At 37.7% G+C, this 16,327-nt stretch overlaps 1 protein-coding gene across 2 annotated transcripts in view; it reads left to right on the top strand.

The window, feature by feature from the left end:
* SEC61A2 (Sec61 alpha 2 subunit (S. cerevisiae)) overlaps nt 1–13,971 on the top strand; it is a 52,099-nt gene extending 38,128 nt beyond the window's left edge. For both annotated transcript variants that reach the window (XM_006873164.1, XM_006873165.1), the window contains 6 exons: nt 4,350–4,503; nt 5,495–5,655; nt 6,113–6,310; nt 9,683–9,874; nt 10,516–10,592; nt 12,875–13,971. In XM_006873164.1, coding sequence (XP_006873226.1) covers nt 4,350–4,503; nt 5,495–5,655; nt 6,113–6,310; nt 9,683–9,874; nt 10,516–10,592; nt 12,875–13,061 — 969 coding nt within the window. In that variant the 3' untranslated portion in view covers nt 13,062–13,971. The remainder of the gene's footprint in view (nt 1–4,349; nt 4,504–5,494; nt 5,656–6,112; nt 6,311–9,682; nt 9,875–10,515; nt 10,593–12,874) is intronic.
* Nucleotides 13,972–16,327: the final 2,356 nt, after the last annotated feature.

Raw genomic sequence — 16,327 nt, 5'->3', positions numbered from 1 at the left:
ACTGGGTCCACAGAAGTCCACTGAACATTGTAGGGCTTAGCTTGCCGCTTCATTGCTGCTTTTACCCCCTTCCCCCCATCAGTGATGTGTGTGGTCACCAGGCAGAGCGTGCATTTCTGTTTAGTCTTAGTCTTGGAAGGGGGTTTGCATTGAGAGACCTGGCCACTTGCCTTGATGTTTCCTAGGGTAGCATTTTGTTTGTTCTTGTAGTAACAGTCCATCTGCCTCCATTTTTCCTGCAGGTCTTTCTTTCAAGAGGTATTTTTTATTTTTCTAGCTGTTCCAAGTTGATCTGCTCATCCTTTCCAGTGGAGATTTCTCATCTCTGGAGATCTGGATGTGGTTCCAGTTTCTACCGACAGTTTTATGTATTACAGAGGCTCCGCAAGAAGCCTCGTTCACTGGGTACACTGTAGCCCCATTTTAGGTATTCCAATCAGTGATAGGCAGAAGATATTTATTGGATTTTGAAAGAGATTTCAGTGAAACCCTGAGGGTATAGAGGCCTGGTTATTTTGGAAATTTGTTTCTTGCTCATTTTGTGAAATAGGATTAATTTTAGGATTTTTTTTGGTAACAGAGGATCAAGGTCAGAAGAAGAGTTCTAAATAAAAGTAAAATACCAGTTTTTTAACATACATATTGAGAAATAGGACTTTCAGAATGACCTGATTGGACATTCTTTATAAGAAAACATATCCAGAGCAAATCATAATAAGGAGGATGATTCAGAACCAGGGGTGCTAGATCAGGTATTCATTGGCATCAGTTTGCAGGATCTTTGTTTCTAAGTTTTGTCGAGTAGGTTCTGACTCATAGTGACCCTGTATAGGGCTTCCAAGGAGCAGCAACTGGTGAGCTTGAACCTCTGACCTTGCAGTTCAGATCCACTTTGCAGTAGAGGTTGCTTTTCTAATGAGATAAGAATACTTTATCTTTTGACCAGGATAGAAATTTTTAATGGATTATTAGGGTGGTTTTGGTGGTTTTCTGAACCGTGATGTATTCTCATTTGGTGTAAGTACATTTCTTTAAGGAGCTCTAGTGGTGTAGTGGGTAAATGCTTGAATGCTAACTGAAGGTCCGCTGTTTGAACTCACAGTGATTTGCGGGAGAAAGATGTGGCAGTCTGCTTCTGTAGAGATTACAGCCTCTGGAACTTTATGGGGGCAGTTCTGTGTCCTGTAGGATCACTCTGAGTCAGAATCGACTTGATGGCAACAGACTCACATTTCCTAAAAGAATGGCATTGTCTTTATTTCTCCATTTAACAAGACACTTGATGGGCTTATTTATAGTCCTTGGAAATTAGGGAAAAAAGATGAGCAATGGACCAGTACTAAAGATTCTGTCACAACTGATTTTAACATTTTTTAGGTCTTAGGGCTTTTTCATATGCTTTGACATTGTTGAGGATGCTAATATACAAATTTTTGCTTGTGTTTTGTTTCTTTATAGCGTATACTTTTGTATATTTTAGAATAACCTGCTTTTTCAGACTTTCAGAATTGGAATCTAGCTCTTAAAACAACATGAATCAATGACATTTTCCTAGTATTTTACTGCGGATATAAAGAACTGTAGCTGAACAAGTCTGGGCTGAAGTATTGACTTATTTCACAGATTTAAATGGCTATAAAATAGAGTTAAGCTATTTACATTTTTATCAGTTACTGAAATGTCCAGGATTATTTATATTCCAAGAATGAAACAAATTGGATATGTGCCAAATTGTTTGCATAAATTCTGTTATGCAAATATTTGAGTTGTGGTTAACTATTTTAGTGTTAATGGATAAAGAAATATATATATATATTGGTTGGTCATTGTTGGTAATGAGCTCATTGTGTCTTTTTAAAGCATTTTTAAGGTTGAAAATTTGTGGCTACAATGAATATATGATTGGATTAATGCGTTTCACATAGACAGGTTTTCAAGACTCTGCATGTTATTATATCCTTCCCTGTAATTGTTACTGTATTTACATGGTTAGTGTTTCAATGGTTTCCAACTATTGAACTTTGAAATATAAATAGTTGGTCTTGATTAACATAAAAAACTTAGAACATAGCAGCATGCATGCTACATAGTCAAGTCGAGTATTGTCACACTGAAATGCTAGTGTGTGCGCTGTATACTCACATGTGCAAAGCAGGATTGAAATGTAAAATGTTTTTATATCTGTTTTAGAGATTCATACATGTTGTACATTATCAGTGCTGTAATCGATGAGATGCTGTAACTGCCTGTTTCTCTTCCTTTTTCTTAGGCATGCATCCTTTTTATTGTCCTTTACCTTATTCTGTTAATTACTGAAACCATTTCTCTTTTAGGTTTCTCTAAGTCCTTCCTTCTATCAGGAGAGCATAAGCCTTTAATTTTTGCAGAATATATATGAGTCACTCAATAATCTGATAGATATATTCTGACCAAAGGGTCTGGAGAACCATAGTTGATGTGTCAGACCTGCCCATGTGACTTTGGATAAGTAAGTCATTTAATCAGAAGTCCGTGGTAATACTTTTTGGTTGGCTGATCATTCCCAGACAGCTATTCCCCGCACTGGGATGCCTTTCTGACTTTGCAGTTGGATGTATTTATTTGTTGTTGTTGTTAAGTGTCGTTGAGTTGGTTCCAACTCATATCGCCCCTGTATAGGGTATCTGAGGAGCAGCTGGCAGGGCTGAACTGCCAACTTTATGGTTCGCATTTCAGTGCTTATCCTACAGCCCATCCCAGAAGTGCAGTATTTACTCCTTACATTAAGTTTTGTTAAGTGCTGTTGAGTCAGATCCTAGTTAAAATGACCCTGTATAGAGTTTCCGAGGAGCACCTGGTAGCTTTGAGACACCGACCTTGCAGTTACCAGCCCAGTGCTTATCTTACAGTGCCACACCAGGATTCCACTCCCTACGTTAACTGTGGTCAGAATAGAGTCCCTAAGTTCTGATTTCTCTGTTCTCTTGTCAAAATGTCAAGCTTGAGTTTCAAGCAGTAAGGGGGTTGGCGTGGACTCTCTTCATTGAGAATTGTACCCTTTTACAGCCCATTGAAAGTCAAGCAAAAAGACTAAATAGACAAGTTAGGCTCTGTACAACCATTGAAATGACAGAGAAGGAGAGAAAAAAAAAAAACAAAAAAACCACTGTGGAAGGTAAGCATGCTTAGAATGGCATCATGCAGCTAGTGTCTTCTAACAGGTGATAATTGGGTAAAGTGAGTAAAGAATGAGGGCGGGAGAATTGATTATTGAGAGGAATGAAAGTGGCATTTCCCAGTCTCTGTAGGGAAGGGGGTCTTTAAAGTGGGTATAAATGGGAGGTTGGGGGCATAGAAGAATATTTTCTTCCCCTTTTGATTAGGTTACTGAAGTGCGGGGAAGGAGTCATATGACTGAGAAGGTCACTTGCAAGGCTATGGATGGTTTTTAATTGATGCATGCTTTTACAGAAATGTCTTCTCCAAGAAGAAAATTAAGAATTGTCAATGTCACATAAATTAAAGTTAGTATGCTTTTCTTTTTTGTTTTTTAATTATGAGTTTAAGAATATGGTGAACTCTTAACTCTGTCTTCAAGTATACTTTCAGTCTTTGTCACGCTATGTATAGAACGCATTTTTATATTGTTATATAATATGTGCCTGTTAATATATGTTCCTTTTGACTTAGTCTACATATGTTATACTTTAAAAAAAATTATCAGTATAATCCACATGCTTTCTTTTTTAATGGTAATACACAATTGCATATTGTTATTATACCATAGTTCATTTAGCCTTTTGCTTACTGGGAGGTATTTTGAATGTTTTCCGATTCTTGCTATCATAAATTCTACAATTATGAATATTTTTGTGTTAGGGTGTTTTTTAAGTAGTCCCAAATGGTATTTAGATATACTTTTAAAAGTTGAAATACTTGCTTTATAATGTAACAGTGTTTCCAGTCCCCTGAATTTCAGAATTGGCTTCTGTGTAAAATGAAAGATGTTAAAAAATACAGGTGGTTATAATAGTGATGTTGCAACCCAAAAACCAAACCCACTGCTGTTGAGTGTATTCTGACCACAGCCGCCCTATAGGCCAGAGTAACGCTGCCCCATAGGGTTTCTAAGACTAAATTTTTGCAGGATAAGACAGCCTCGTCTTTCTCCAGCAGAGGGACTGGTGGGTTTGAACCTTTTGATTAGCAGTGGAGCACTTTAGCCACTGTGCCACCAGGGCTCTTGATACTGCATCAGTTGCATTTTAGTATTAAAAGTGCCCAAACTCTGAAAATAGTCTGTGGCGTCCACCTTCCCCTTTTCTTGCGTTTACTCTTGCTTCAGCTTACTTGCCTTTTTTTCCCCACAGTTGTTTGTTGCTGGTTTGATTGTGCTGCTGTTAGATGAGCTGCTACAGAAGGGTTACGGCTTGGGGTCTGGTATTTCCCTCTTTATTGCCACCAACATCTGTGAAACCATTGTCTGGAAGGCCTTTAGTCCCACTACCATTAACACTGGCAGAGGTACATTGCACAGTGACTGCAACTGCACGAGTTTTGCTGGATGTGTGCTGAAAACCAATACAAAATGTAGCAGTTCATGCCTCTAGATATGCTCATACGCTATCCCAGGACACAACTAACGCTAAGTGCTCAAAGGTTAACAAGCAGAGATTTGTGGAGTATGAGACAATACTTCAAAGAACCCCAAAGCACCTCAATTTTAGCCTTAGCTCATTTAAAAGTTTAATGGTTTGCAAAGAGGTCTTTTAAATTTTGTTAGCCTTGCTAAGCCATTGCAACATTAGTCATTTGATCAGTTTCAGCTTTCTGTGGATAAATAAGCTGGTGGATTTAGATTTTTTTAAAGTGAAAAAAACCTTAATAATTGTGTTATCAGGGAAGGCTTACATTTTGCTGCTATTCTACTTGTCATTGTAATAGCACCTAGAGTTTGAAGTATTTTACTTGGTCTTTCCTCTTGCTTGTCACCACTTCTCTTCAATGCCATCCTAGATTCTTTTTGGCTAACATGTAAACGTTAATTCCAGCCTTAAGAAAATACCAAGGATGGCTTATTAATGTTCTTGGTAAAATAAAAACGAACTTGCTAGAGAAACATGTATCTTTGGATTTTGACATCTTTATTCTGCTTTGCTGCTGCTGCCTTTTTTTTTTCTTTTCCCTTGAAACTACTCTTTTTTTTCTTTCCTTAAAGTGAAGGAGAGGCAAATCTTTATGACCTAAATATTTGCTTTGGTATATTCCACTTTGGCTAGTTTCATTAAGAATAGGCCCATGAGAAAACTTCAGATTTTATGCTAAAAACCACATTTGTCTGTATGATGAATGTTTTTTAGAACCTCCACACATGGCTGTTTCATAAAACAAACATTGTTGAATCATGTTGACTCATACTTTCTACTGTACCCCTGGATTTTCAAGGTGATTTGTTTTGACCTGTGGGACAGCTTTAGGTAAGGACCCTGAAGCTCATTTCTCTCTTGGTTGTCAGGTACCGAGTTTGAGGGTGCAGTCATAGCTCTGTTCCATTTGCTGGCCACCAGAACAGACAAAGTTCGAGCTTTAAGGGAGGCTTTCTACCGTCAGAATTTACCCAATCTGATGAACCTCATTGCTACAGTTTTTGTGTTTGCTGTTGTTATATATTTTCAGGTAAGCCTAATTTCTTCACTGAAGTCTGTGGGATCTGGGTTTTAATTTTGCTGATGAGAATGCCAGGAAATATTAGTGTCTGAAAAGCCAGTGTTTCAAAGTTTAGTCATGCAAATAATTCCATTCTTTAAGACTCTAATTTTAAAGGTGTAAAATTGTTGTTGCTAAGTGCCATTGAGTTGGTTCTGACTCATAGTGACCCTGTATAGAGTTTCTGAGGAACAGCTGATGGGTTTGAACTGCCAACCTTGTGGTTCACAGTCCACTGCTGATGGTACAGTGCTACAATAGTAATTTTGAAACAGAAAAGCAATTTTAAAGTGTATTTGCACAAAGGGGAAATTTTTGTGTGAGCATTGTCCTTTCATATACCCTAACGTTACTTGTTTTGTCTATCTAGTTTGCATTCTTTAATTGGTATATACAGTTTCTCTTATACTTAATCTTTGCTTTTTAGGGATTTCGAGTTGATTTGCCCATTAAGTCAGCCCGGTACCGAGGACAATACAGTAGTTATCCCATCAAACTCTTTTACACCTCCAACATTCCCATAATCCTTCAGTCTGCCTTAGTGTCAAACCTGTATGTCATCTCCCAGATGCTGTCAGTGCGATTCAGTGGCAACTTCCTAGTAAATTTGCTAGGACAGTGGGCTGTGAGTATTTTGTTACTTTATATTAAGTATTTAAAATGCATTATAATTTGTATTTCATACTTGTATTTTTTCTTGAGAGAAGAGGTAAAATTAGAAGCAGTTGCTGTAACATTCTGAGATTGTCTTATAATAATTAGAAATTACTATATATCTGGATGAATTGGTGAGGGTTGTAAAACTACGATCATTTAAACATTTTTTTATGTAATTTTCAGACTAAAGTTATAGTTTCTCTCATAAAGATGATTGTATGTTTTATTACCTTTTTTCCACTATTTTCCATAATAGTAATGTTTCATTTATTTGCTTAAAGCTATTTGCTGCTAATATGCAAGATACTGGAATTTCCTTTCCTCTCTCCTCCCATTCCTTATTCTGGCCACATAGCAGTAGGCTAGCTTGTGATTAACTGGGCTGGAGAGAGGCATGGAGTTAACTAGACTGGGAAGAGAACAGTGTTATTAGAAATAGAATTCAGTAAATTCTTCTTTTTTTTTTTTGCATATGCTCATTTTTTCTTTTTAAGGTTTTTATTGTGGATTGAATGAAAATTTAAAGAGCAGATCATCAGTTTTGCATTCAACATATCATACCATCTTGTTTCATTACAATGATTATAATCCCATCCATGTATCATCAGTTAACAGTATTTCTCTCTGTTCACTTTAGCTTTTTTTTAAAAAAAAAAAACAAACCACCACCACTCAGACATATATAGTAATTTACACCTCCAAAGGGCACATTCTGCAAGACTGCCTCTTGGCCACCAGCACTCAGTCTCTCTCTTTCCAGGAATCTAGAGTCCTCAGCCGCTCCCCCTCTCCATGACCCCCCATCTCTGTCTCTGGCGTCGCTGCTTCTCAGGATAAGGTCCTGCATTCCACTTGTTCTCTTCTCCCGTGATGGTCCTAGAGTCCTCTGTTTCTGGACTAAGATTAACCACTCACCTGTTTTTGTTACAAAACTTCTACCTTTACAATTGTGACAGTTACAGTTAGTCATGATAACAGTTATTCATTACTGAATCATACGAGTTTTATCCCCATCTCTTTTCACCAGACCTATCCAGACAGGAGCTCTGGTAGCGTAGTGGGCTCCGAACTGCAAGGTCAGTGGTTCGAAACTACCAGCTGTTCCGCGGGAGAAAGATGAGCTTTCTGCTCCCGTAAAGATTTATAGCCTCGGAAACCCTGTTCAGGCTTGCAATGAGTCGGGACTGACTCCACAGCACATAATAACAGGAACATCCAGACAAGTTGAAAACTATTCAGTGATGACCCTTTCTCCTCTCCCCCCAACTCTTAAACTAAACTCCCTCTTGAAACTTTGTAAGCCAGTCACTTTGTGCCTTTATCGCCCCCTTGTCTTAGGTAGCCAATGTCAAAGTTGCCCTTCCCTATCTACCCTGTGTACAGAGGGGATAGCATAGATACTTGATGGTGAAGACTCCTTCCCTCTCTGTTGATATTAGAGTTACTACCTCCATGAGTTCATCAAATTGTAGCAATTTACCTTGTTTCCTTTATCAAAAATTGTTTGTTTTTTATCTTCCCGTAGTCGAGTTCTGATTATCAAGCCATCAAGGCTATGTCAAATAGGTACTAACTGCAAGTTTGGGTGTTCTTGTGCATCTCCCTTCACTTCATATCAGCTGGCTGCTTCACTCTCAGCTCTAGCCCTCTGTGGCTATGCCCTTGTCCATGGGTGTCCCCAGGTTTCACCACACTTTGGACCAAGCAGCCCTTCCTCTTCTCTCTGTCATCTCCAGGTCATTGGGAGTCAGTGGACCGTGGATGAACTTAGCCCATTTTTTCATTGCTGCCTTTTCCCCTCTTGCATTCACCAGTAGACCAGTGTGGTTGCCAGTAAGCTTACATGCCTGTTCGTGTGTTCCCTTTGAGTTTCAGTCTTAGAGGAGAGATTGTCCTGAAGGATGTTGATTGCATGCATTGATGGCTTCCTGGCAAACAGCTTGCTTTTATTTTTGTGGTAGCCAGTCATGCTGACATTTTTGTATTGGGTTTTTCCTGATGGTCTTTCTTTGAAGATGTATTTTCTGTTGCTCTAGCTGTTCCAGGCTGGTCTGTTTGTCCTTGCTAGTGGGAATGTCCCACCTCAGAAGGTTCTGGATGGGATTCAGGATTCCACCAAAGGTCCTATACTCTGCAAAGTCTTTGCAAGAGACCTATTTCACTGGGCAAGTTCTAGAATGTCTTTTAGGTATGCCAGTCAGTTATAGGCTGAAAACGGTCTTACAAGTTTTCTGTAATCATGTTTCCCAACAATCCTTTCTATCCCACTCAGTTATTTCCTTTTATAGTTCTTTTCATCATAGGTTCTTCTAAAGCATTCCAGCCATGTTGTATTGTTATTAATGCCTACATTATTGTAGAATTAATTTTGATTGGTTTAAATTCTGTACCTAACATAGTATTTTCTCCTTTAAAGCTGTAAGATTATTACATCTTTTATTTTTTAGCACAGTGGTTAATTTTAGAATCGGAGTTTTTACCAAAGATAGTATGATAGTATTTCTTTCTTTCTTTTTTTTTTTTACACTCAATATCTTTGAAGTATGCTTATTCTATTAATTTATGATAATTAATAAGCTATCTTTGATATTATACACCATAGCCATTCATGTCTTTCTGCTTTTACCGAATGTCATTTAAACAAAATTTAGAGTTTAACAGGGTAAGACAGTACCTCTTGAATGTTAATTGAATAGAGGTTCTTGTCTGTCTATTTAGTAAATGTTTGATTACCTTTCTGCCCTGCTCATTATAACGCGAAGGGGGGTAGGGGATGCAGGTGAAAGTAAGGATTCTACCCCTCTCCTCATGAGTTAACAGTCTTAACAAGAGATCATTTTCATAATAATGATTCAAGTGGTGTCATTGTTCTCAGTATCCCTTAACATCCTATTCTAAATGATATTCCCTTCCTACCATCATTAGCATTACATTCGGAATAGAATACTTTCAAACAGAAGCATCACACGTGTGTTTTACCACATTGGGTACTTTCATGTAGTTCAGAAAATGACATATTCTAAATGTGATCATGATTGTAAATGTCATCACCTTCCTGTTTTGGGGAAGTGAAGATCTTAGATGTATTACAGTAGTATTTGTTTTTTAAAATAACTTTTCTACTAATAATATATTCATAGTGTTGAACACATAATCAATGCCTCCTATGTGATTTTGAAGGACTGAAGGTATTGGAGACCATAGTAAATTTTATGGAATCGTTAGCTATAGGTGCTTTGAGCTTAAAATAAGGGCCTTGATTTTTGAGAAATACGGAATTTTATGAAAATGTCTGCTTGCCCAGTTAGGTTGATTTGCCCTGTTTATTCTTGGTCTATAGGATGTCAGTGGAGGAGGACCAGCTCGCTCTTACCCAGTTGGAGGCCTTTGTTACTATCTTTCTCCTCCAGAGTCCATGGGCGCCATATTTGAAGATCCTGTCCATGTCGTTGTCTACATCGTCTTCATGTTGGGATCCTGTGCTTTCTTTTCTAAGACATGGATAGAGGTGTCTGGTTCCTCAGCCAAAGATGTAAGTATATAGTTTATTTGAAAATAAATAAATTAGAGCTTGAGAGAAATATAATTTTTAGGTGTCAAAATAGTAATTGACACACTCATTAATGATTTTGTAATTAAAGCTTTAATTTATATGTCCTATACGGGGCAGTGCCATCCCGTGGAGAAGAATCTTGATTTTTATTGTTGTTGTTGATAAGTGCCGTTGAGTCGATTCCGACCCAAAGTGACCCTGCATAGGATTTCCGAGGAGCTGCTTGTGAGCTTGAACCGCCAACCTTGTAGTTCAAACGGCTTTTCAGTCTGGTGCATTAACCCACAGCGCCACACCAGGATTCTTAGAGGGTGAAAAATTCTCAGATATTACAGAGGTTTGTGACCCTGCAAAATTCAGCCCTATGCAGTAAAACCTTATTTCTTAGTGTGTTATTCCCTGTGTTAGGGAGTTCATGAAACACGGTTAAAAAGCACCTTGTTAGTGTTTGGTTAATGTGTAGTTTTGTAGCGTTGTATTCTTACATTTGAGATGGAAGTGATGTGACAATGCCTACTTTACTGCTCTTGAATTTCATTTGGTAGTGCGTGGAAAAGCACTTATCACAGAACCTGATAGAAGTGGTAGTTTTATTTTAAGAGTTGTTTTTCTCTTGGCAGGTAGCTAAACAGCTTAAAGAACAGCAGATGGTAATGAGGGGTCACAGGGATACCTCTATGGTTCATGAGCTTAATAGGTAAGGTCATTCAAGTTAATCCTGTAAAGGAGAGGGTGTGCGTGTGCGTGTGTGTGTGTGTCTGTCTGTCTGTCTATAGGTATACACATGTATTTGCTCTTTCAATTGGTCATTATCGCTGTTAGTCTTTCTTTCAAATTAATATTCAAAGCATTTAATTCTGCATCACACAAAGAGCCAAAATTTAATTAAAACCCTTGTTACTGACATTAAAATTGGCCATCTACTTTAGTAGAAATTTTGTTTCCTTCATTGCTCAGCAGCTTAAAATGCAGTTTTCATTGTTGACTGGCTACATCTGTAATCACCACTGAGCGCTTAGAAACGACTTATTTTTCACCTTCAGGAGTTGGATTTAGTCGGTTTGGTGTAAGTCCCAGACATCAGTCTTTTGTTCTTTGGTAATAGCTTTATTTGTGGTGTATATAATTGATGAAATACCATGTCACTCACCCAATTTAAGTGTACCTTTTAGTGGTTTTTAGTATAGTCAGAGTTCCATAATCATTAGTCTCATTTTAAAACATTTTATCACCCCCAAAGGAAACGCTGTATCCATTTGCAGCCATTTTCCATTCTTGCTGTACTCTTCCACCCCCTTGTCCTAGGCAACCACTAATCTACTTTGTTTAGATTCGCCTCTTGTAGATTTTGTGTAAATTTGGAATAATTAAATGTTAGCTTTTGTGAATGACTTTACTTAGTGTATTTTCAGGTTTCATCCATGTTGTAGAAGATATCAAAATGTCTTACCTTATGGCTAAATAATATTCCATTGTATTGATAATGCCACATTTTATTTATCTGTTCATCAGTTGATAGAAATTTGTTTCCATTTTTTGGCTATAAGTCATGATACTATGAATACATGTCTAAAAGTGTCATGTGGGTGTTTCCAGCTCTCCAAGGCTAGAGGTGTTGTCTGATTAACAGTTTGAGGAACTCTCCCAAGCGGCTCCACTAGTTTACATTCCCAGAGCAATGGGGAGGGTTCTGATTGCTACATATCTCGTCAACACTTATGATTCTTACTTTAGCCAGTAGTTATGAGTTGGGCTGCTAACCTCTAGTTCAGCAGTTTGAAACTACCAGCTGTTCCGCAGGAGAAAGATGAGACTTTCTGCTCCCGTAAAGATTTACAGCCTCGGAAACCCTGTACAGGGTCACTGTGAGTTGGAACTGACTCCACAGCACACACACACACATACCCCAGTGGGTGTGAAGTAGTACTTCATTCTGGTTTTGGTTTGTTTTACCCTAATGACTAATGATATGGAGCATCTTTCCATGTTCCTATTGTCATTTTCATAGTTTCTTTGAAGAAATCTCTACTCAAATACTTTGCCCATGTTAAAACTGGCTTGTTAACTGAGTTGTTATTTTTTTAAAATGTATTTTGGATAGAAATCTCTTTTCAGATATAGGACTTGATAATGCTTTCCCCCATTCTATACTTTGTATTATTTTGATGGTGTTATTTGCTGAAGAAATATTTGATTTTTAGGAAACCCAGTTTAGTTTTTTCTTACTTATGCTGAATATGCCATTGTCTTGGACTTCTGGTGCAGGTTAATGCTCTAGACAGCAAAGTTGGTTTGAACCACAGGTCAGTGGTTCAAGCTCACCAGTCGGTTGCTCCTTGGAAACCCTATACAGGGTCGCTATGGGTCGGAACCAACTCGATGGCACTTAACAACTCAGTCATTAAGGTTTATTCTTGTTCTAGTCTGAGTTATATACTTAGGTGTTTGATCTACTTTGAGTTATTATTTGTGTTTGGTGTGAGGTAGTGATCAAATTCATTCTTTGGCAATGTGGATACCAAATCATCTCAGCACCATGTCTTAAAAGGCATCAGTATTTTTTTTTACTTTTAATTTAGAAAAAGAACTAATGTACCCAGCAATATTCAGTCTTAGTTATCATCTTGCTTTTCGTGATCTTTTCTCTCATCTCCCCTGCTTTTTAATGTTTTAGGGCTGGAGTATTTTAAATAGAACACCATTATTTCTAACAGTTCTTCAGGTGATTCTGCTCTACAGATGAGGCTAAATTACTAATGAAGAGTGTCGTAGAAAATTTGCCACATACTTTTATTAGGAAGCGTTTTGAAATTTACTTTGATTTCCAAGAGTGTTCATTCACGTCATTTGTTGTATGCCTATCATTCTAACAGACTTGGTCCCTTTTGATTAGTTTAGGGCTAAGCCTTGGCATGTTGTTCATTCTTGGTGTGGTTCCTTCTTGTTTCCCAGCACTGACGTGGGGTTTTTGTCTTCTAGGTACATTCCCACAGCAGCAGCCTTTGGTGGCTTGTGCATTGGCGCCCTGTCCGTGTTAGCAGACTTCCTAGGGGCCATTGGATCTGGCACTGGTATTTTGCTCGCAGTCACTATTATTTACCAGTATTTTGAAATATTTGTTAAGGAACAGGCTGAAGTTGGTGGGATGGGTGCTTTGTTTTTCTAAATGTTCACATATTTCTGTGTGTGTGAAAGAGAAAACATTTTGACATTGTTTTTGTCAAATAACGCTGGTTCCTCTTTTCTTCCCTGTTTGTTTTCAAGTGCTAACTGCGCCATTTTGGAAATGGGCACTGAGCTAAGCCTTTGTGCAGCGTTAGTACAAGCTGCCTTAAAACTAAAGTTTACATTTTTTGTTCAAAATGTCCATCTATTGTTGCCTGTAATGCTGGAAACCAATGTATCTCCCTTGCTGTGTGAAACCACGACAGTGAGATGGTGACATGGATTCGTTTTGCACACAACATTCAGTACACAAGATTTCTCCCACTTGTTGAAAAAAATAAATGTATTTCAAATCGCCACTTTCCAGTATTTTTGAGCTTATTTAATGAGTTCTGGAACATTTATATCCAATCTCTATTTTAGATAATCAGTTTTTATACTTTCTTAACTCATAGCATCTATATTCCCTCCCCTTCATACCCCTCACCCACTTTTATTTGGCCCCTTTTAAAGCAGCCACTTAGCCCAGATGGGCAAAATTAAGCTTCAAAATTCTATGTCTGAAGTAAGACACTGCTTCTAATTCCTCTTCCTGTTTTCCGTTTAGTTCTTCCCGGTGACAGCAGAAGCAGTGCTGTTTTACGGTATTGGCTATGCCTTCTAATTCCAACAGGTCACTTGAGAATACTTTCAAGATATTATGCCCCAATTCTTTTTTTAAACTCCTAAAGAAAAGATCAAATTCTCAAGCAACATTTGTAGTTCCGTGGGGGTGAACAATAAGTAATTCATGCTAGGAATTTGTGTATGTTGTACTTACAGCAGCAACTTAAGTATAAACAGTAGACAATAAACTTTTATTTAGTAAAATGGTTTCAGTTGTGTTAGACAAATAAAGAAAATCTGGTATTAAATGCTTTCTAAGATTATTTGTATAGCTTCATTATATTTATACAAAATGTGTCTGGAGGTACTTATTGAAAGAGGTGAAATATAATTCCAATACAATGGTTTCATAAAATACTGAGTGGGGGCTAGTGAGGAACAGTACTCACTTAAGTGGGAAAACCAGGAGAATGGTGCACTCATGAAAACAACAGTCATGTCGTCTTTTGAAGTGACATACTTCTTTGCAAATAATTCAGTTTTCAAATTATGTGCTTTGAAATAAAAAAACAAAAACCATTTACTGCCTGATAAACTTTTAGACAAATCGAAGAACAGTGCCAGTGAAACTAATCCAGTTCTCAAAGTTTGACTTAAATTTCCAAAGCACAGTCCTTTGATGTTCACACATAACATGAATGGCATTAGGGATTGTGTTCTATGATTTAGCTGTCACTTCTAAATTACACTCTTGGGAAAAGAGAATGTCAGGATAGACAGGTTAAGGTTATAAAAAGAACAAAGGTCATTCTGTATCCGGGCAGATAGTAGAAGAGACAGATTTATCATGTGTCTCCAACATAGGAAAAAGACCAAATAACTAGAATCAAGTGTCACTTCATCAGCATTTAAGGTTTTTGGTTTCCATGGAGAATGGCACTGGAAGCTGGTTTTTTAATCGATGTGTCTACCTCTTGAATTTGAAGTAGTTTAATGAAAGGGAAGAGAATGAAAAGGAAATTATGACTTGGACTCCTGGTGTGGTGCTATATGATCAGCACTGGACTACAAACCACAAGGTCAGCTGTTCAAACCCACCAGCTGTTCCTCAGAAACCTACACAGGGTCACTGTGAGTTGGAACCAACTCAAGAGCACTTAACAAGTACTTGAGTCCACTGTGATTCTTACTCATAGTGACACTGTATAGGGTTTCCACTACGGAAGCGGAAAGATGCCTCTTGGAGTTGTGGAGCAGCTGGTAGGTTTGAACTGCCAACCATATGGTTACCCGCTGATTACTTACGCTCTAGCACCACCAGAGCTCCTTTGGTACTTGAGAGCTAAAGGAAAATGCATAAGGAGACTCATGACACAGAATTTTTAAATGGGTTAAGTATATGGGCAGGTTACTACTACAGAATGTGTTTGGGCTTAGTTTTCATATTTATAAGGGAGAGTGGATTTAATTGATCCATGGATCAATTAATCATTTTTCCATCCTTTAGAAGTCCAGTATAACCTTTTATTTTTCATTAAAAAATACGTCTAATCAAGTCAGTGAACCTGTAAACAAATGAAAGTATATGGCAGATTTTACATCTGTACCCTGATTTTACCTAGAGAACAATTTTTATATTATACTGAAGGGTATGACTTAAGTCCTGGATTCCGGGCTAGAAACATGACGGAGCTGGCCAGGGAAAGCCACTGTTGAAGTTGTCAGATGGGCATTATATGGAAAAGGCAACAACACACTGGGTGCTACTGGAGGCCCTGAGTCAACACAAGACGTAAGAAAACCTAGACATGAGAGCACATCAATGGTCAGTAAGTGGTAGAACCTTTGACGGACATTTCCTTTAAGACCACTTGTATTGGATTTCTGGTACTTGTAAACCTTGCTTAGCTACACTCATGGATTAACTCCTAGACAACAAGGGCCAGAGCCACACACATATCTTATTTTTTAATGGAACAAATTTTTGGAAATATCAAGTACTGTTCAAGATAGGGATAGGAAATCCAATTAACATATGGGCACAGGCTTGATGCCTATATTCCTTACATGTCCTTTATAAAGTGAATTGAATTGACCTTTTTCATAACATTAAGATCTGTCTCAACCTCAGTAATCAGGTAGTTAGTTATAAGACTACTAAAAGTAATTATCAAGAATATTCTTATTTATTGCTTTTATATATTCTGCTACCCAGTGGAAATGTACATAGCAAATTGTTCAAATTAAAAATAAATTGGACTTAAACATCAATGCAGTAAAAAGTGATCTTCATACACGGTTATAGAATTTTATACTAGGGTGGGGAGTGAATGTGACCTTTTTCCTATAGAAATATCTTTGCATCTTGGTCTCCTTATATTAGTAGAATTAACACTTAGGGGTTTTTGTTTTTAAATTTAGAGGAAATAGATCTACTTTATGTTCTTTTTCATTAACATTAGGTGGACTTTAGCAAATTACGACGAAGGTGACAGCCTCTGTGTGATTACAGTTCCAAACTACCATATGCATTCTGTGCTGCTTTTATTTTTTCCAAGAGCCAATTTCAAATCTGCATTAAATTACGCTGAATACAAAGTCTTGAGTGAAGAAGGCCTGGTGGTCTTGTTTATGAAAACACGGTTGGTGTCCTTTTTGGTC

This window comes from Chrysochloris asiatica, unplaced genomic scaffold, assembly GCF_000296735.1.
Source record: "Chrysochloris asiatica unplaced genomic scaffold, ChrAsi1.0 scaffold00226, whole genome shotgun sequence".
In the NCBI taxonomy this organism is placed as follows: domain Eukaryota; kingdom Metazoa; phylum Chordata; class Mammalia; order Afrosoricida; family Chrysochloridae; genus Chrysochloris; species Chrysochloris asiatica.
The sequence above is the reverse complement of the archived record's forward strand: the minus strand, read 5'-3'. Positions and strand labels throughout refer to the sequence as shown.